General features: G+C 34.2%; 1 protein-coding gene across 1 annotated transcript in view; it reads left to right on the top strand.

Annotated features, from left to right (window-relative positions):
* The window catches only part of LOC107436626 (cubilin), a 51724-nt gene that overhangs the window by 14892 nt on the left and 15343 nt on the right, over positions 1–21489 (top strand). The window contains exons 4-13 of the mRNA XM_071178171.1: positions 1801–1926; positions 3211–3462; positions 4923–5063; positions 9592–9852; positions 13026–13391; positions 14775–15003; positions 15095–15243; positions 16712–16885; positions 18437–18676; positions 20702–20839. Of these exons, the coding sequence (XP_071034272.1) occupies positions 1801–1926; positions 3211–3462; positions 4923–5063; positions 9592–9852; positions 13026–13391; positions 14775–15003; positions 15095–15243; positions 16712–16885; positions 18437–18676; positions 20702–20839 (2076 nt within the window). The remainder of the gene's footprint in view (positions 1–1800; positions 1927–3210; positions 3463–4922; positions 5064–9591; positions 9853–13025; positions 13392–14774; positions 15004–15094; positions 15244–16711; positions 16886–18436; positions 18677–20701; positions 20840–21489) is intronic.

Raw genomic sequence — 21489 nt, forward strand, 5'->3', positions numbered from 1 at the left:
TATATATATATATATACACAATGTTCACAATGTAGTGAAAACATGAAAAAAGTGCAGGATAATGAAAAAAGGGAAAAAGAAAAATAATAAAAATCCGGAAAATAAAAGATCTTATCATCAGCTCACACCATTATATCCGCAAAAAGGAGAGCTTTCTAATATTGAATCAATTATAGCCAAAGTAAAATATATCAATACAATAGTGTGTGGAGCACTAAAAAAAAAATTCAAATAACATTAAGAGTAAAAAAATATGAGGTAAAAACAGAGAATAAAAAGCGAAGAAAAACCAGAATGAAACAAAATCTATAAAGCGAATTCTTATATGAACATTTTTTAAGAATGATTTAAATTATTTTCGTAACAAGATTGCCGAATTAGAAAATATGAAAACAGAAGCACAAATTGAGATAAAAGCGTAAATAGAGGTTGTGAAGAACCGAAATGGGAGGTCCGAATGCGGCTTTCGTAAATGTCCGAAGTATATACTAGGTCTAGTCTGCCGGGGTTCATTCGTTGCCCGGTATACCCTACATCGATGTTTTTTAAGGTCAAGTGCCACCGACCGATGAGCACTTAACCGGTACTGTGAACACTTCTACTCACCTATCCTCAGCAAATATTAAAATATCGATTAAATATAATAATATCAAATTGGATGATTTGTAAAAAGATTATTCCTTTAAATAACATAAGGAGAAGATTTTGGATGTTTAACGCATTTAAGGCCTAGCAGAAGAAATTTTATGAAATAGTTTGTTATTTTCATTAAAATATACTTAAATTCCTTTCATTAAGACACAATAAAAAAAGAGTTTCGTGCGTGAAAGATAATACCTTATTTAAGAAACGAATGGATGCACATTTAATAAAATGCATAATGGTCATAAACTGTAATGGTGAATAAAATCGTAATGTTTTTTACAGAACTTTAATCAATAATAAAAATTATAGGATGAGCCTCGAGTGAAATATTTTTCAAAAAATCGAGTTCGTCAACAACCGTTTCAAGTTAAATCACTTGCGTATTTTAAAATTTTCTCAACAGAAAGTGTTTTATGACTAATATTTTATGAATGTCTTCAGAACCCGTAGTTTTTCGTGAATAGCGAAAAAAATAAAATCTATATCAGAGTGTCAAAATGTATTGACATTTTGCATTTACGCACCATCGGCCAAAAATGGGTCAATGTTAGAAGTGTTTTATTATAACCGTCGTTGGACAGCCCACCCAATTTTGGGTGGACGACTACTAATCTCCGTAGCCTTGTCATTTTGAACCCAAACCAGAAGACAAGAGGGGCTCGTGGATCAAGTACTGGGAGAAATTCGCCTTCGTGGAGGACTATTTGATGGAAATGACCCGCATTTGCGTTACATGGAGAGGAAAACCACGAAGAACCTCCCACTGTTAGTCTCATAGCTAGGTTACTCTAACCCACGATCCGTCTACTGCTGAGGTTATTTTGCAACAGCACTGTGGTCGGTGTGAGTCGGGCGCGTCATTTGACCAGACATCGCTGGGATGCGAGCCCGGTTCATCTCATTGGAAGGCTCGATTCCCTACCACAGCTCTTTTAGTATTACTCGATTTATAAAATACATTAATGAGAAATACTGTAATTGTTGCAAATGTTATGCAATTGTTAAATACGAAATTTGCACAAGTTTGCAGAACGAAGTTTAGTACATGTTATAGTGGTTAGAATTTTTTTTAAATCAGAATTTATTAAAATGTTATTATTAAATGTTCCCTTTTTCCCGTTTTAAATAATTATAAATGTATTTTTTTCCTGACAGTGCAATACCCATTCGATGAAGATACCGATGCCATCAGTGTTGTATTTGGAACGAACGAAAACGTCACGAAGAATGGATTTCAGATTTTGTTTCAACAAATTTCCATTTGCGAGGAAGATCTCAACGGTAAGTTTCTCCCTATCTTTTATCGATTTATTCGTTTTCAGAATTTTGTTCATATTATTATAAATTTAAAATACTTAAATATATAATCTGAGTTACAAAACTTTGTTGAAGTCGTGTTTTTGAAATTTGAGTTCTCAAGTCTAACCGTGATTTTTGAAGTCTCCCCGTGTACCAAATGGTGACATGTGCATGTTAAATTTTTCGGGTCACAAAGTCCTCCATGTTCCCATAACAAATTATACCCCTTTGGGGGGGGAGATGAATCGTTCAGGTCAAAATGACGATCTGTGGATGAATGAATGGGTCCACCCTAATAACGGGTGTGGCGTATGGGTGTTGGCAGAAGTCGAATTCTCGGTCATAGATGGCGCCACCGAAAAACGAGAACAATAGCACCCCCTCTGCCTTAATGGTCGACGACAACGACACTAATGTAATTAATAACTTTATACCGGTTTATAAAATCAGACACCCATTTAAATCACCTTATCTTGAAGTGTAACGTAGAATTGCGTTATTCTAAAAATAATAAAAATTATCCTCTTAAACGAAGTTCGAAAACATATTCAAGAAAGTAATAATAACAGTTCAGTACCTTAAAATTAGGAATGCAAAAATATTTATAGGAAAAATGTTATGCTGGTGACAACCAAAACAATATGAAATTAATGTGTTAAAACTGTATTCTACCCAATAAAAATGCACCAGTGGAAAACACCATCATTCGATTTTTATATGGAAAAGACGCACTCGATGTAAAATCTTAATTATCATGTGATACTCTATACAGTTTTAGCGCAGTTGTTTACGTTCGAGTATCAATTGTTAAAAATAAATACAAATAGGGAGGCATATGGAGGAATAAAAACCCCATTACATTCAAATATAAAAGTATTACATGCAACCTCGTGAAAAACATCTAATTATTAAAAAAACAAACTACAGTACGTCTACTAATTTGATCTAATTATTATAATGTAATACCGGATCTAATAAATGTTTATATTGTCGAATTTATCTTCCGTCTCATTTAACCCATTGATACCGCAAACAAGTACAAAACACGTAAAACACGTACAGTCACGTAAAAGCTGCATAGACTATCCCCAGATAATTAAGACTCAGATAATTTAGCCACGGACTGTATAATAGGAAATTAATAGGCCGCTCATTGATACTGAAACCAAACTTTCTGCTATTGGGACTCTATTTTCCAGATTTGGGCCATTCTCTGTAGAAGAAAAAAAATTTACTTCACAGAAATCAACTGATTTCGTTTTTCAGCTATCCCTGCTATCCATGCGTGTGATGTCCTGATTACTGATCCATCAGGAGAACTGGTCACCCATCGGTCACCCGAAGATGCCCGAGGTGATCCCGTCTGTCGTTACACAGTTGGCAGAAGGCATTCCGGATATTGTCAAGTGGAATTGGATTTCGTGGATTTCAACGTGGAATACAGTCCTGGATGCATCGGGAGCTACGTCCAGCTGGATGGTCATCGTTTCTGTGGTACATCTCTTAGAGGCCAAAAAAGTAAGTTTCAATTCTTTAACAGGAAAAATTATTTAAAGGTGAGATTTTTCCTCTTAGATAAATAGTATCAAATCCTAAATATTACAGTGTTAGAGTAACTTAAATGGCGATGTTTCAGGGGATAGAGCGCTCGCCATCCAATGAGGCGATCCGGGTTCGAATTCCAGTGATGGCTGGTCGATATGAATTCTGCATCCGGCTTGCACCTACCACAGTGCTGACTTGAAATATCCTCATTGTTAGACGGATCATGGGTTAGAGACCCTTTGCCGTCCATGGGAGGTTTTCTTCCTCTCCATGTAATGCGGTTTAGCAAATGATGGTTATATGAATTGAGATTTGTAAACATGAAAAACGAACTGAAATATTTCCCTGTCTTCGGTTGTTTTAAGTTGAAAAATTAGCATTAACAGGGATTCCATTAATCGCCATAGTAAGAGGTGCTTCTAGTTATATTAATTAAAATAAAACTAAAATTTTTGTACTAAAAAGCAAAATGAATGGGGAAATGGTTCTAATTCACTCAGGTAAAATCTATAAATTGTCATGTTATTATTGACACACATAAAGAGTCATTAATTTTCTTAATAGGTACTAAATGAAATAAGATCCATGGTAGGTACTAAAAAGCTAAATTAACGGATACTTCAGGAGGTACACAAAAAATCGCCATACTATTATTGATGGTAATGTGTGCAAATTTAAACAATGCTAAATATACTGTCAAATTAGAATATTCGGTACCTATTAAAATTGCATTCATAATATCGATATTGTGGAAGTAAGTAAGTATTTACTGGAATTATTCAAAAGTGACTGAAGAGTTGAGCAAGATTACTATCAAAAAGAGAGATGCTGTCAACCGTGACTGAGACCAGACGTATGTCTGAAACGGTAAAAAAGTATCGGTGACTGGAGTTTTAAGCAAGGTTGCTGTCAAACAAAGGATTACTGTCAACTGTGACTTAGAGTAGAAGTTTGGCTCAGATGGTGCAAAGGTTTTGTTGATTAAGAGTAAAATTAGGTATAAAAAAAGAAAAGAATACCCGTAAGAGGTTATTGTCAAACATCATTGACATCAATTATTACTTTCTTATCGTTGCCATGTTGACAAATAGTTTTGTTAAAGTAAAATCTTCGTAACTAAATACTTTCATTAAACCTTTTTAGATTTGTAGTTTATTATTACTCAAATATCAACCATTTATGTATGGGGCATCTTCATACTGGCGACGATCTGGGAAAGCAATTTTGAGGGTGATCCAAAGACATGCCACCTCAGTTTTGGTTCTCTGCAGAGGGCTCACCCACTTTGGAAGTCCTACCCTCACCCACTTTCGGTCCCTTCAGGCTGTTCAGAGGGACCAGTTCTCCTGGGAAACATGTCTTTAAGATCAGTCTACAGTGAGATAAAAGGATAAGAAGAAAACTCGCTGAGAATCTTTTTTTTTTTCTTCCAGAGAACGTTACATTTGATGCCTTAGGAAATGTGCACATTGTCTATAAGACAGATACAGTGCGAATGGATCGTGGTTTCCATCTGTTATTCAGACAGCTCGTCTGCCCTCCCGGTGATCCCGTCCGCCCACCTGGAGGTTCAGGTATGTTGTTTTCCTCTCTGGTAGATATTATATAACTTATTGATAAAATTTCATGTTCATCTTCTTGCATTGTAAGTTTTTAAATAAACTACGCTTAAAAAATACAATGAACCGGTAAGCACACAGTATGTACAGTGGTCACAAACTTGGAACGTATCATAAAGGTTGATAAGGACCACCATGCCAGGAAATGCTAACGTACACCAATGAGGTTGCAAACAGCCTTATGGATGGGTTGTTTGTACGCATTTGAAGCGGTATTTTCATCTATGTGTCAATTATCTAAATAGGTTGATTTATGATTCCCAATAGTGACCTTCAAACAGAGTAGAAAAAACAATTTTGTTTCGTATTTTACTGATTTGAAACCTAATGGGCGAGTCAATTGCGAAATCCATTAAACACGATATGAAAAAAGCAGCGAACCGTGATGGCCCAGAAGATAGTGTTTGCCTTCCAATGAGATGAACCAGGTTCGAATCACAGCGATGGCGGATCGATACGGATTCCGCATCCGGTTTGAACCGACCCCAGTGCTGAGGTTAAATATCCTAAGCGGTAGACGGATCATGGGTTAGAGTCACGTGGCAGGTTTCCATGGTTTTCCTCTCCATGTGAAGCAAATGTATTTTACGTACGCACATTTTGCTCAATCTCTTTTAAAGAACCGAGATGGTTCTGCAGCAATTACTGCGCTGTGCTGAAGTATTTTTACCTACGCGAGCTTGCGGAATGCTACATAAATCTTCTGACTACCTGGAATATTCCCCCCCATCCGTTAAGAAAAAGACATCTTCTCTTTCTAAGTAAACAGGAAATCGATTCAACTAATGAATCGAACATAACAGTTTTTTTCTCAATATGCTGTATCCCAATTAATTTTTTTTTTAAATCTTTGCGTTCATTTTTTTTTCTATTGATGAATGAAAGAGAAAAATAATTTTCGAACTATGTTGTCATTTCAGTTCAATAAACTAAGAAAACCTTTGAAACCCAGGAAGTAATTGGTTAGAAGTTCATCATGCGTGTCTAACAGTATGGCAATTATGTGAACTACAGTACAGTGTTAAAGAACTGTTACATGTTCAGCCATCGCTTTATTAAGAGACTTAGTGGAACAATTTTCCTTTTTAGACGTTACGATAAGGAACACTTGAAAGGTCAAAACACTTCACTGTTGTCCGAGAAAATTGATTTTTTTTCAATGCCAATGAAACTTTTTAATAAAAAACAATATGATTGTTTTGTCATGCTAATTTATGGTAGAAAAATTATGTAACATTGGCTCAATATATTGTTAAAAGAACGACACGTCATTTTAAAATTACAGGAAAAAAAATTGGCGGAATATGCCATCAAGAGATTTTTTTTTTATCCAAGCTCTTTAATTAAAGGAAATATAAAAGAAATTTACAGTTAGAGTGTCTTACAAACTCTAAAGAAGAAAAAAAAATTCCTTAATTTTAGTTATGTTGTTTGAACGAAATTGCACGAGCAGTTCTTGAGAAATAGAATTTCAAATTTATGATTTTCAATAATTGGATAACTTAGAAACTATTCGAACGATTTCATTTGTACTTTGTCTTTCAAAATTATTTAAAATGATATTTGTATACCTTAAAATGGAAAGCAATAAATACTTATTAAATTGATATCTGAATCGAATTATCGTTGTGTAAGAGTTGAATTAAGAAAGGAATTGGTGCGTATAATAAAGTAAATTTATTTATGTATTGTAATTAATAGATTGAAATATTTGGTATATGTACTAATAATTGGATATAGTCATGATTAAAAAAAGTTAAATGATTGAAACGTCGTGATAAATAAAATTAAGGCCGAAATATATGAAAGGTAATTAAAATAAATTAAGGGGGGAATGTGATCGTTAAGGAAAGTGGTAGTACAATGCTAATGTGGGATAACAATAACCCAATAGGTTCAAAGGGTCACAAAGTGTGAGGTTTGAACAAATTGGATGATTTGGTATCACAAAATTTGGAAAAAGGGCGAAACTAAAATAAGTTAAAAATTAAAGATAAATAAGATAAAGTCATGCTATATCCAAAATATATATATATAATTTAATACAGTAAGCTGATGTTTCCAATAAGAAAAACTAATAAATTCACATATATGCATTCCCATAACAATAAAAAAAATACTCACCAGATACAGAAGGAAAAAAGGCGATAAATAATAGCTATAAAGGTGAAGCTAAAAATCACACAAAACTTTCTGTTCAACTAAACATTTATTTTTGTAAAACTACTTATTTTGATTATTGCGTAACAAACAAGCAATATGATTCCAACACATTTTGTGTTACAAAAAAAATATCTTTTAAAAGGAAATGGGTGACAAGAGAATTTAAAGAAACCAAAGGCGTCATGCAAAAAGTTAAATAGAAAGGAACGAGTAATTTAACCATTAAAATAAATATGAGAAGAAAACTTAAATTTGAGAGGGCTTTTAATGTTAAAGAAAATTAAAGGTATAAAATGTTGATTTCAAATTTACAGAAATTGATTATAGTTATGCATTTAATTTAAGATAAAGGCTAAGAAAATAATGTGAAAAGAAATCCCTCGATACGGACCGAAGTCCGCATCTCGGAGAGCTTTAAAAGGTTAACCTGCCCGAAGGCTCGAGAAAAAGAGAATGTCATTTAAAAAAAAACTTTAAAATTCCTTAACTAGGGTAGACCAGAAAAACTACGACCAATTAAAATTAAAGAGGCGGAGAGTTTGAAATTTAAAGGAAAGAGATTGGTTAGTTAGAAAGTTAAAAATAAAATTGCCAAATTGAAAAAAAAGGAATAACGTTTAAAGAAAAATTAAAGGCTTAGATAAATTAGATAATTAAATTGTCACATTACATTAAGTGTAAATGTGACACGTTGGATAACTGAATTTTGTAATTGTGTATAAAACTCTTTCGAGTCATAGCAAAATTCGTAAAGAGAGTCATTATAATAAACACTTTCTTAATAAACCAAATATGAACCTAATTTAATGAGACCTTATTTTCGATACGACTACTCCTCATAATGTGAGGGTCGAAAATCAGTTTTTGTCGAAAAAAAAGAATGTTTATTCAGAGAAAGTACATTTTTGAGTTCGATTTCATAACTTAAAATGTTGTCTTTTCTAGCTAATTGGCATATTCAACTATCGTTCTGAGCTCTCGAACCATTAAGATTGTGTCCGCGAAAATCCGATCATTACAGCAAAAGTTATTCAGGATGTACACTTTTTTTTTAAATTTTACCCGTGTACATTTCCCTCATACACACTGTTAAAATTTTCATTCTAAAATGATGGTAAAGTAACTGCCAGCATCTCATTAGATTTAAAGTTTACGGTAAAGATTTTTTTTCCTTTATGGTTTCGAAACCATTTACAAACTAGCAATTTTCAAAAACGTAATTTTTTCTTTTTTTAAAATTTATCTAAACATTGGAGCTTGCCTTTTCTTAAGGTAATGGTCATTAGAGAGTGCCGGACACTGGAAATTCTTCATGTGTTGAAGGGAATGGAGGGGTGTCAACACTAGGACTCGAACACCAGTTCTGCCGATGGACAGATAAGCTCGCTCGGCTGTGATATGTACACAGTTGCAAAGAACTAAGTAGCTTCATGAGGTGGTTCTAATGGTTGTGAAAAAATTCTAGTTGTTTAACCGTATGAGGTAAAAGCAGTTAATAAACAGTTTTTTCTCATGATTACTCTTTTGCGTATGGTTATTTGACTGTTTCGATTAAATATGGTAAAATAACCGTACAATAAATTGTTATTTAATCATTTTTCCGAGAAATTTCTAACTGTACATGTTTACAAATTTCTGGATAAAAATTCCTTCCCACGTGAAGAACGAGAAGCTGAAACAATCTGATGTATAAATTAAGAATTGTTCATGTCAACAAACAAATTGTTTTATAATATGTTTTAATTATTCTAATGCAGATTCAATAACAACAATCCTATTAACAATAATAATAATATCAGCTTTGTGGAGTTAGCTCTAAATTCTGTAACATATAATTGGGTTATTGTGACATATAATTGTTAAATTTCACGAAGTTGTGAAATTTAAAAAAAATTTTTTTTAGAAAGCGTAATTATTGCTTTGTTTTTTTTTTCTTCAAATTTTTCCATTGTGCGTCATTTATTTCGATTAAAAACTATTTACTTCAATAACGTAATGTTCGCTAAAAATTGGTTTTTTTAAAAGAATATAGTTTTAAATATTTTAATATGTGATCTGAGATTCTATCACTTAATTTGTCACTTCCTTGATATTTAAAAATAAATAAATATGTAGAGTTTTGTTAACGTAAGCTTAGGGAAAGGTTGCATTTGTTCGGTCAAACATCACATTTTCACTTTAAAGGTATAGGCAGACTGGTAATCTGAAAAACGAAGCGATTTTTTTGGCACATTACGTTGATAATATGTAGAATTTGCGGAAATAAGGAAGGAAACCTTGTAATATCACTTGAATTCAAATGTGTTTTATATCCTCATAGGACTGATTGGCGATAGAGTTCCCAGCAGTTGCAGCAAAATCTATTACGAGAAAGAGTTCTACTTGGAAAGTCCAGGATTTCCAAATTACTATACGAACGATTTAGATTGTCAGTTGGTTATCAGAAGATATAGGCCCTCTATTTGCAAAATGGACATTCGGTTTTTGGATTTTGACGTTGAACAAAGTCCCGGATGTGTCTATGACTTCCTCGAGTTGGATTCTGAACGGTTATGTGGTAGAATACTGGAGGACACTGTCAGTAAGCATGACTTTTCTTTATAAATAACACAACCCTTAACAGTGACATATGTTTCAGAAAAATGGAGAAAAATTTTTTTTGACTGTTTAATTTTGTTTTTTATATTACTATAAGAGTTAGAAAATGGTTTTTTTATTACAAAAATAAAATTTTAAGTGCAATAACTACTGTATTTATAATTTTTACAAGCATGTAAAAAGGTAATGGATGCACACACATCTTATTCAATGAGAGCAAATGAAACAAAATTTTGGAGCTAAATATAATATAACTAGTATAATATCATATAAAAACGCAACAATAGGATTTTGAAACATACATTTTACAAATCTTTTACAGTGTGGTATGCCCCCTCCCTCGACTGAAGTCGTAATGGATGAAAAACTAGGACCACTCATGCCCTCTATTAGGAAAATAGTGAATTAAAGTAGAAACGTTCTCTCCTACCCGAAGTCACAAGTAGTAGTTGCCCGAACAGGAAAGGGGTTAAAAAGTAATTAAAAACAGTTTCGAAATGAGCAGCAAGCAAAAGCAATTTCGGTGTGTCGTTGAAAAATCACATATTCTGCAAGTCAGCTTCCCTGAGCCGAGGTAGCTCAATCCAGCGAGCTGACCTAGGTTCATATCCCAAAGATAAACTTTCTCAATACAAATTCTGTTCTCATCGACCACAGTGTTGATATAAAATATCCTCAGTGGTCAGGGATCGATCAAGACAAATTCAGGCCCACAAAATTTCCGGCCTCCTAACAAAATATTTTGAAATTAAATTGCTGAAGGTAAGTCCTAACAATAAAAAGAATCTATGAAATTGTATAATTCAAAAGAAACAAAATTCTAAAAAAATTGAGAGCCAGACAATTGGAGATCATTTTTCCAAGATGAAGTTTACGCATCTAAATATTAAAGCAAAATATAAAATGCTGAGAAAATAGTTTGATGATCACAAACAAGTGAAATCAGTGATTTTTGCTAAAAGTCACTGGTTAGCTGAATTATTTTAAAAGCCTACAGCTTCACATCTACAGCTTCACATATTTGTTAAGCTTTTAGTTCTCATTGACACTATTCTTTTATAAGAGACTTTGCAAGTCTCGTTGCATTTGCTTGGTGTAAAAATTGCACCCATTAAAATTCAGCTGTACTTTGGAATTGGATAAGTGCAATATTTGATAAGTACACGAGTTTGGTTTATCCCATTATAAGGAAAATTTGAAATAAAAAAATGCCTTTTTAGAGAAAAACTGTTTCTTTCAGCATTTAAAAAAAAGGTAATATTTTGGACTCTTTACTAATTTTTCAGGCCCCCCAGAAAGCGTGGGTCTTAGGCCCGTGCCTACTGGGCCTAGGCGATAATCAGGCCCTGTCAGTGGTAGGTGGATCATGGGTTAAAATCCCATCCAGCTATTCCTCTTCATGCAACGTAATTGCGGGTTAGTTCTGTCAAAAAGTACTTCACGAAGACTAGTTTGCGAGAATCCAGGATCATCTGGAAATTGTGGCAAAATGTCTAGATTATTAGGAAAATTCTGGATGTGTTTATCCAGGATTTTCCTTATCATCTGGTTCCTTCCCAGTTTTCCTAAAACTATTTCGAAGAACTTTCTTTTACACTTCAGTTTTTTTTTTTATTCAATGCAGTAGTCTCGAGTTAGTTTTTATGAATTGTTTTGAAAAAAAGTTTTTTAATGAGCAGTTGTTAGTTTATATAAACTGTTTATTGTTTCTGCTTTTATCCAAGACAAGAACAAATTTATTACCGTCAACTGTGGTCATTTATGACTTTGGAGTTAACTTTGGCAACAAAAAAAATATGCGCTGTAACTAGATAACAGAGTGATTATATACTTAGTTACTGTAACTTATCGGCTGTTGCAATAAATATGCAATAATCTTTCTCTTCTGTCTAAATACAGCACATATAATTTTTTTTTCTAATTTTTTCGCAAATTCGTAAGTTAATTCAGTTGACGTAACTAAATTTTTACTTGTCCACAACTTGGGAAAACAGTAACAATAAACAGCTAATGTAGGCTACATATTACAAATTGAAAAAATTCAACGTTTCTTTTTCAAATAAAATCATGTTCTTTATAAAAAGGAAATCGATTGTAAGTGTTGTATCTAAACAAGAGAGCATGGCTGTATTTCATTATTGTAACATATTATCCACTTCATATAACTGTGATAATCGCCCTCCTTTGTCTCAATATACGCAATTCTTTCATTTGTTGGGCTGAATCTGATGCCCACAAAAGCCACACGTTAATCCAGTCAACTGTGCATCGTACTTTTTCATTCAGAATCTGAAAAGATTGTTCAACGTTGAAATTACTCAGAGTATCTGGAGCACTTGGAAAGTCATGAAAAATCATGGAGAGTCATGAATTTAGGAATTGAACAAAATTTGTCATGAAATGTCATGATTTTTTTTACAAAAAATAATGGCAAGTCATGGATTTAGGTCGCCAAAAAATCAAATTTTTAAAATGGAATTTATCCTCCCCCCCCCCCTCCAATTTAATGGTGTTCCGAACATCTAAATTTGTAACATGTTCTTTCAAAAAATGAAGGAAAGAACCTCATTTCCAGAGCGAATTCTCTTTTATACTTCTCTGATTTCAGAATTTTTGCTATTATTATTTTTTTTTTCAGTTTAAAATTCTAGCTGAAGCAAGTCAGTCATTGGCGAATTTTTTTTTACTCCGAAATGAGATCAGAAAAATCAGGAGTATTTCTTTCCTTTCCGATGAACAAGAAAAGTATCCTTAGAATGTAATTTTGCAGAAAAAAAAAAAGAAAAATTTTTATTTGCTTTTGTATTTTTTTCAGCTATTTTATGTAGAACAGTTTTGATTACACCTATCTTTTCAATGAATGTTATTATAATGCTTTTTTTAATGTATCGTTGTTTTCGTTGGAGAAAATAGTCACTTTGTTAAGACAGGAAAAATTCTTGAAATGAGTCCTGCAAAGTCATGACGTATTCGGAAAAGCTAAAATGTAGCAGATACAAACGTTCTGATTTATGTATTCAAGTCATCTAGCAAACAAAAGAGTGTAAAAAATAAACATTGATAACCATGAAAAGTTATTTAAACGCTAAATTTATTTTGGGTTATGGCAGAATTATTTTCCTTGTTTTTGAAAGCATCACTTTTCACAATTTTCAGAAACAACGGATTTTCTGTCGTACGAGAAAGTGTTGCGGTTCAAAACAGATTCCATCAATCCAAGACCTGGCTTCTTCTTATATGTGAGGCAACTGGACTGTGGTCATCCTCCACCCCTTCCATCTTCATGCGATGTCCACATCTGGGAGAGTGAAGCCCGCATCACGAGTCCCAACTATCCCCTCAACTACGAAAACAATCTCAGATGTGTCTACACTGTCCATCGCCTCGGGGACTACATTTGTCAGTTGAAAATCAATTTTCTGGATTTTAGATTGCAGAATGGTAGTCCCGGTTGCTACAACGACTACCTGGAAATGGATGGGGGGTGGAGAGCTTGTGGAGACAAATTCCAAGGAATATCACGTGAGTTTTGCTTTGCTAAATCCTATTCTTACTTCTGATATTTTCTTCCTATTCTTATATCTGACTATTGTTGTTTCTCTTACTAAAATTTCACACTTTTTGCGAAATGACGTATTCATTTTTTATGAATCTGTGAAAATAAGATCCTGTTTTTGCGGAGTGTTTTTCAAGGAATGAAAGACCGTTTTTCAAAGGAAAAGTATTGCTTCCATCATTATCCCGAGTGAATAACTTATTGAAAATATTTATGATCCCGAGTAAACTTGATGGGCGTTTATCACGTTTTTACTCTACCGGAAGCAAGAAATAATCTGCCGTGATTGGCAATTTCTAGTTTTGCTGTTTGTGGGAACGTACAATACGATGGTGGATGAATTTACGTAGAAAAAAAAAATTATAAAAAAATGGCATTCGAGAGTGAAAGTAATGCAGATAATTTTTCAGATGATGAAGATGTAAACATATACGAAGACTATTATCTAATTTTTTTTATTTGTCCGAGATAATGTGGGATAGTAAACGGATGGTAAATTAAATATTTTTTGCACATTAAAATGTCAGCTTAGTACTTATACATTATGTTTTGTTTTAGTTCCTCGCATTTATTAATAAAATAAAATAATATGTTTTCAAAAAAATTGTAAAGGGAGGCTGTTAATAGATCCATTTTTGTGATAAAATAATTTGTGGAGGGTGCTTTTTTAATATGAAATATTTTGCGAATGATTTTTCTGACAATTAGCATCAATTAATGCTCTTAAGAGGAAAAAGATTTAATAGCATTCTGTTTCCAACGTCATTGGTAATTTAAGATTCAGGTTAATCATGAAGTTATAAATGTTGAAAGAAAAATATTTCCAAAATATCAAAGAAATTACTACTTTCCACTCACTGCCCCTGATTTGCTAGCATTTTGATATTTTTAAACTAATTTCAGTATTTAAAACATTATGGTTTACCTGATTTTCTAAATTTTAGATTACTTATAGTATATATAATTGAAGAGATTCAATTCGTGACAAATAATTGAATTGAATAATTATTTGCCATGAATTGAATATCGTTAAGACACGGTTCCCAGTAGAGCACCGAAGTCAAGCATCACTGGCTGCGGTCTGTGTGCGGGTGGGTGACCATTTTGATCAGCTTGCGTAGGGACCGAGGGTACACGGTCCTAGTTAAACTGTTCTACCGTAAAGACTTCGCTCGTCGGGACGCCATCCCCTCTGCAGGGGATCAAAATTGAGAAGTCATCTTCAGGGATGTTTCCCAGACAGCCGTCAATAGCCCATTGTGTAGCTGTAGTGTGACGTAAATAAACTACTACCATGGAATATTCCTCCCGCGGCATGTCCTGATCACAAATTGTTTTATTCCTTTCAGGAACGCTCGATTTTCGAGTGCCGGAAAAAGTGCTGATTTTCAGCACCGACTCTTGGTTTACGCAGACTGGATTTTTACTTTCTGTGAGACAAGTGCCATGTTCTGGAGGAGAGGGGACGACATCCGGAAGATTGAATGGACCCACATGCGACAGAGAGTTCGAAGCACCCCTTTTTGATATGCGCAGCGAGCTCTACCCTCTCAGTTATCCACCCAATCTCAATTGCAGGTTTGACAGCAGTTCTCTTTTAGCAACATTCATTTTTTTTCTCCAAAGAAACAAAAAACGAATTAAATTGTCTCTTTTTTTCTTTCTTCAGGTACCTGGTGAGAAAAGTGTCGCAGTCAGTGTGCCAGCTTCGCATGACATTCACTCATTTCGATCTGGAAGCGAGTATAGCCTGTAGCCGAGACTATTTGATCATGGATGGAGAGAGATTGTGTGGTTCTTTACCACCGAACACTACACGTAAGTTGGTTTAAACACTTTTGTTATGGGTTTAAATGCTCAGTGTTGTGGGGTTATCAACCTCAAGATGGAATTGATTTCGATAGACTAGTAGTAATCATAGTTCCAACCACAATACTCCTCCAACAGAATTTTATAAGGGATTGAATTCGATGACCACTAGTTACTGTATTTGCGAAAAACGGGAAGAGCTGGATTAAGATCACCGTGTTTGTGAGCGTTTGTGGCGAGAGTTGTATTAAGTTCACGGTTGTGTGTGTGTGTGGTCAGCCCTGTGTTGCTATTAACAGTCGAGAGTGTGCAGCATCCCTTTGGGTGAAAATGAGAATGCGAAGCAACGACGCAGTCACAAATACCCAGATAGCGAAATAAGGTTTATTTTCACTGAACTAAAACCTTTTAATGTCAACCTAAAAATGTTTGTTATGTGGTTAACATGTAAACCACATAACCTTAAAACGAGATCTGTGGCAATCTGCTCTTTTCTACTCACATTACCCTCATCCAAAACCTTGGAGAACAACCTTCTGTATAAAAACCTTAAATCGTGGTTCACTTAGTGTTTTCAAGTGTGATAAAATCTTTTAATAAAGCTGTTCTCAAGATGAAAATAATCTTAAATTTAGGTAAGTTTTTTTTAGCAAAGTCTCAGCTTAAATCCACCTTGTCATGAAATGCTAAAACGTTATGATACTTCTATAATAATACTTCTTAAGAAAGTCCTCACACACTCCACATGAGTCACTCATGTTAAGTATCGAGTGCTAACCTATCCAGATTTAATCTTTTGTTTTATATACTAATATTTTGTTGTTCAATAATCGTAGTGGAAATTATGCAACAGTATTTCGACTTTCTCTGAATGTTTCTTTGCTGTAGTGTCTGAATTTTAAACTGCATCAAAATGCGTTCCTTACAATTGGAACACTAACAAGGGAAACTAGGGAAGTGTGACTCGCCAATTTTGAAATAAACTATTGGGATGTATGCCTTATGAGGAATAATTTTAGGGGGCAACATTCGTTTCGGCCCATAGAAGGCCCTGTGAGAGATAAAAAATAATTCAATGTATGGAAAAATCCGTATTTTATTACTTCAATGCAGACTATTAGTTATTGTAATTGTCTCATACTCCAACTAATTTGTAATTAATTAGATAATTAATTACTTTCACGTACTATATAATGCATATTTATTGTTGAAATTGATTTTGAAAATTTTATGTATCTGCAGTTTTTCAGAAAAACCTGTTAGGTTAATTTAAAAAAAAAATNCTAAAAGTGATATTGCATTTATCTATGTGTATCAGTAATTTACTTTCACTGAAATTTTACTGAAAAGTTATCTTTATTTATAAAGTACTGTCCTTTTTTTTAAAATTATCCTTATTTTTGTATGAAAGAAAGGGAGCAAATGGATTCAATTCTCTGAGTGTCAAAGAAAATGACTATTTTTCATTTCGTTCCAGGCACAATACGATTTGATACTCCGGAGAAGGTTTTCCTGTTTCACAGTGATATCCAGATTCAAGGATCAGGATTCGAAGCCATTGTTCAGCAAGTGGAATGTCCCGGGGGCTTACCACCCGATACTGCCACTGTCGTCCCTTCCACTGGAAGAGCACCGCCTTCCGATCTACCAAGTGAGAATTCACCTCAAATCTTATAAAATAAAATTGAAAAGCATTCATTCGCTCTCAAATTCTTATAAAGTTCAGTAATCGCCGAGGTTTAAAGCATCATCAATGGCTTGACAGCTCAGGGTGGGCCTTCTCAAGAAGCTTTTTCCTGCTTTCCTTTTTTTAAGACCAAAAGGTCTTTTTTTAGGCCATCTCAGCCAGCCTCCTTTTCGTTGAAAACTCTTTCAAAAATACTTTTCCAGACCTCATCCGTACACAACCATGTGTTAAAAAAGAGATTTATGTTCTTCTACATTAGATTTCACGTATTTTCGAATTCCATTAAAACGTCTATTGGCTATTCCTCTTGTTGATTACAGAACCCAAGTAAACGGTCAACAACCTTATTCTTCAATTTCTAAATTGGATGTTATTAGTACAGGTATATTTAGTTTTTCCCACGTTTATTCTCTTGAGAGCCTCTAAAGAAATAAAAGCCTGTCTTAGTAGTGCTATAGGTGTTCTAGCAATAATGTCATCAGCCCTCATAATGGTTTAAACCGGCGAAACAAAATCTTTTTTTAATTGCGTCACGAATTTTGTATTAAAAAAAAACTATTTATAGCCCACCGATGCAAGTAAAAATGAGTGAGAGTTTCACCCCAAGACTGTCATTACCCCCTTACTGCCTACTTGAGGGAACGCAACTCAGGTTGGAAACCTTAAAGTAGGCAAGATTCCCTCTTTTATTATAAAACTTTTTTTAGTTTGCCACTATGAAACTGTATAGAGCTAGTTAGTTAACATTTTAAATTAAAGATAGTCAATATTCTGTATTTCAACTTGGCCCTATATCTCTCCTTAATATTGAACCATACCAGAGGAAATAATTATAGGCTTAATAGGGTGCCCACAATGCGACCTTACAGGTTACTAGGTTTGCCTATATATTAGCGTTAAAGTGAGGGAAGTCTATATTCTGTATTACAACATGGCCTTTTATATTGACCCATACTATTCAAGACTTGTTTCATTTGGTCTATGTAGATATAGACTTGTTTTATTGGGGTTTAGAACAGGGGTTTTCAACTTACATGAGGCCGCAATTGAAAACACCAGTCAAATGGCGGGCCGCAACTTTATCAAAACTTTATATAGGACTCTTTTATGTTTGAAGGAACATTAAATATTATTGTCAGTTTTTTATCAAATTTTGCAAAACAAAAGTATTGAATTAAAAATTAAAATAAGAAGTAGACATTTTTACCTGAGAAATAAATTTTTTTGCACCTTTGGTATGTTAAATTTCACAGATATTAAGAAATTGTTTTTTTTTTCTAACGAAGAAAAGTTCTTTAAACCTATATAGATTTTTATGTAAATTGTCAGCAAAAAAAGGACAACTAATATACTTTAGTTCGATGGCCGGATGTGGCCCGCGAGCCGCCAGTTGGTTACCACTGGTCTAGAATGAGCGATGTTAAAAAAAAAGTTCTCTTTTTTGACTCTATGTGTTGAATTTTTTAATGTAGCAACTTCTGCTAGAAACTATGCAAATGAACTTTTATCCTTTAGGATGCAATTTTCACTATCCGGACATTCGGGCGACGATTAGTAGTCCTAACTACCCGAATCCTTATCCTAACATGGTCGAATGTCGGTATGCAGTACATCTTCAACCAGGATTCTGCAGTGTGGAATTCAATTTCATCGACTTCTCTCTAGAACCTCCGACACCAGGACTGCCTTGTACTAGAGATTTCCTTGACATTTCTGGAGTAAGGTATTGTGGACAACAACTAAAAGGAATCACAAGTAACTATTACAAAACTTTATCTGAAATTGCATCATTGCATTAAAGTATGCAAAAAAAATTCATATTTATATTATTAAATTATAAGTCTGAATATGAAATTTTTTTTTTGCAAATACTTTTATTATGACATTTAGTTTTTCACTAAGCAAATTTTTGTGGGGTTTAAAAGTGTTTTCACTAAGCCCTGCTATAAGTTTTGCTAAAAATTTTTTAGAAAGATGTCGTTTTTTACAAGACAATTTTTCTGCTATGAATGCAATTCTGTTTTAAGAGTAAAAGTTTCAATGTGCATGTTCGTTTTATGCAAATTTTTACATAGCATATATTTCTGATGAGATCCAGCGTAATTGCAATGCATTCTTCACAAAGCATTTTTTTAAATCTAATGCAGTCAAACCTCACTATAGTGAACACGGTTTATAGTGAGCTCCCGGATATAGACAACGAAATGGTATCGTGCCCCTGCCTTGCTACACACTTATAATGTTATTTTTTGTGGATATAGTGAACCAAAAAAGAGAGGAAGTAGAATAGTATGAACTTTTTTCTGCCTACGACTGATTTTCTTCATGTTTGAAATGTCTACTTCAAAATAAATACATATACCAATTTTTAAAACCCTGTATAACATGGAATGTAGCAGCAAGCATTTGTTTGCTTCATAAATTGAATTGGTTCAGCATTCAAAGAGGCTTCCAGTATCTGGAGAAATGCTTCAAGTCAAAGATGATGAATTTGCTAAGCGATTGGGTGAGACTACTTTTATGGCTGATGGTGAGACAAGTTTAAAAAGCGGAATAACATAAATTCAGGAAAAAATATCGGAGAGTCAAGAAATGCTTCCATATCTGATGTGGAGGATTGCTCATCAGCTAAAGATTAATATTTTTTTCTTGTACGCAAGACGATGTTGTAGTTGTAGTTCATTTAAGTCGCACTAGAATGGGCTATTGGCGACGGTCTGGGAAACATCCCTGAGGATGATCCGAAGACATGCCATCACCATTTTGATCCTCTGCGGAGGGGATGGCACCCCCGCTTCGGTAGCCCGACGACCTGCACGCGAAGTCGAGNTGAACTTTTTTCTGCCTTCGACTGATTTTCTTCATGTTTTTCGTTCTAATTTTGAAATGTCTACTTCAAAATAAATACCAATTTTTAAAACCATGTCTTATGCATGGAATGTAGCAGCAAGCATTTTTTTCTTGTTTCATAAATTGAATTGGTTCAGCATTCAAAGAAGCTTCCAGTATCTGGAGAAATGCTTCAAGTCAAAGAAAGATGAATTTGCTAAGCGATTGGGTGAGACTACTTTTATGGCTGATGGTGAGACAAAGTTTAAAAAGCGGATAAATTCAGGAAAAAATATCGGAGAGTCAAGAAATGTTTCCATATCTGATGTGGAGGATTGCTCATCAGCTAAAGATTAATATTTTTTTCTTGTACGCAAGACGATGTTGTAGTTGTAGTTCATTTACGTCGCACTAGAATGGGCTACTGGCGACGGGGTGGGAAACATCCCTGAGGATGATCCGAAGACATGCCATCACAATTTTGATCCTCTGCAGAGGGGATGGCACCCCCGCTTCGGTAGCCCGACGACCTGCACGCGAAGTCGAGCACGTACGCAAGACGAAGAGTCATAAAAAATAAAACACATTTTTTTGTTACTACGTATTATTTTCCAGTCATTTTTATATTTTATTTTATTCATACTTAAATAATGTGCAATAAAAGGGGGCGGAACTATAAGTTAAAATTGTTTGGTGAACGGTTATAGGGGTCATAATGAACCGACCCTTGAATGTTGACTATAGCGGGGTTTGACTGTAGCATTGTAACAGCTCACAGGAGAATGAATATTCAGTAACCTCTTTCGTTCATTTTTTTTTTTTTAAATTTATTGTAAATCTTAATTTTATGTTCATTCACTTTTAACCGAATGTTGATGCAAAATTAAACTTTATTTGAAAATTATACTGTGTAATTTTTACTTTAAATTTAAACTTTATTGTTGTTAATAGAAATAGAATCTCCTCTGGGATTATCGAAGGAATTAGTGATGACATTCATGAGTGATACTGTGGTCAACAATAAAGGATTTCTGGCATCCTTCCGTCAAGTATCCTGTTCCCAGTCACCACCTCCACCCCCACCACGAGGTATATTCTGCTGTGTCAATTTTTAACTTATTCAATTTTATTTTATATTTTTTGAGCGTCGTTGAGCGGCCGACCCAATTTTATGGGCTTACGATTACTCATGTTCCACTCCGTCATTTTTAGCCCAATCCAGAAGACGGGGGAACTCCTGTATCATCGAGTATTGGGAGAAATTTGTCTTCGTGGAAGACTTTTTGATGGAGCCAATCCGCATTTGCGTTACATGGAGAGGAAGACCTCCCACTGTTAGCCTGATGGCAGGGTAACTCTAACCCATGATCCATGTACCACTGAGGATATTTCACGTCAGCACTGCGGTCGGTGCAAGCCAGATGCGGAATTTGAATCGACTGGGATTGGAATGCGAACGCTCCATCTACTGAGCCATCGCGGCATATTCAGTTTAAAAAAAAAAACAGCAATTAAATTTCGAAAAATATTAGAAGAAGTAAAATAAAAAAAGTTATGATCGCCTTCTTACGATCACCCATCATTTGTCGTTTTCTTTCTGGATTGACTCCGTTAAACGCCCACAACATTACAAAAACTCTTTCAACTGATGTTTGTCGTCGGAATGGTTTTTAAATCCTGCCTTTTAAGACGTCCTTCATTCATATTTATATTGAAATCACTGTCAAGCTAGTTACGGT

This window comes from Parasteatoda tepidariorum, chromosome 3 (assembly GCF_043381705.1).
Source record: "Parasteatoda tepidariorum isolate YZ-2023 chromosome 3, CAS_Ptep_4.0, whole genome shotgun sequence".
NCBI classification, from domain to species: domain Eukaryota; kingdom Metazoa; phylum Arthropoda; class Arachnida; order Araneae; family Theridiidae; genus Parasteatoda; species Parasteatoda tepidariorum.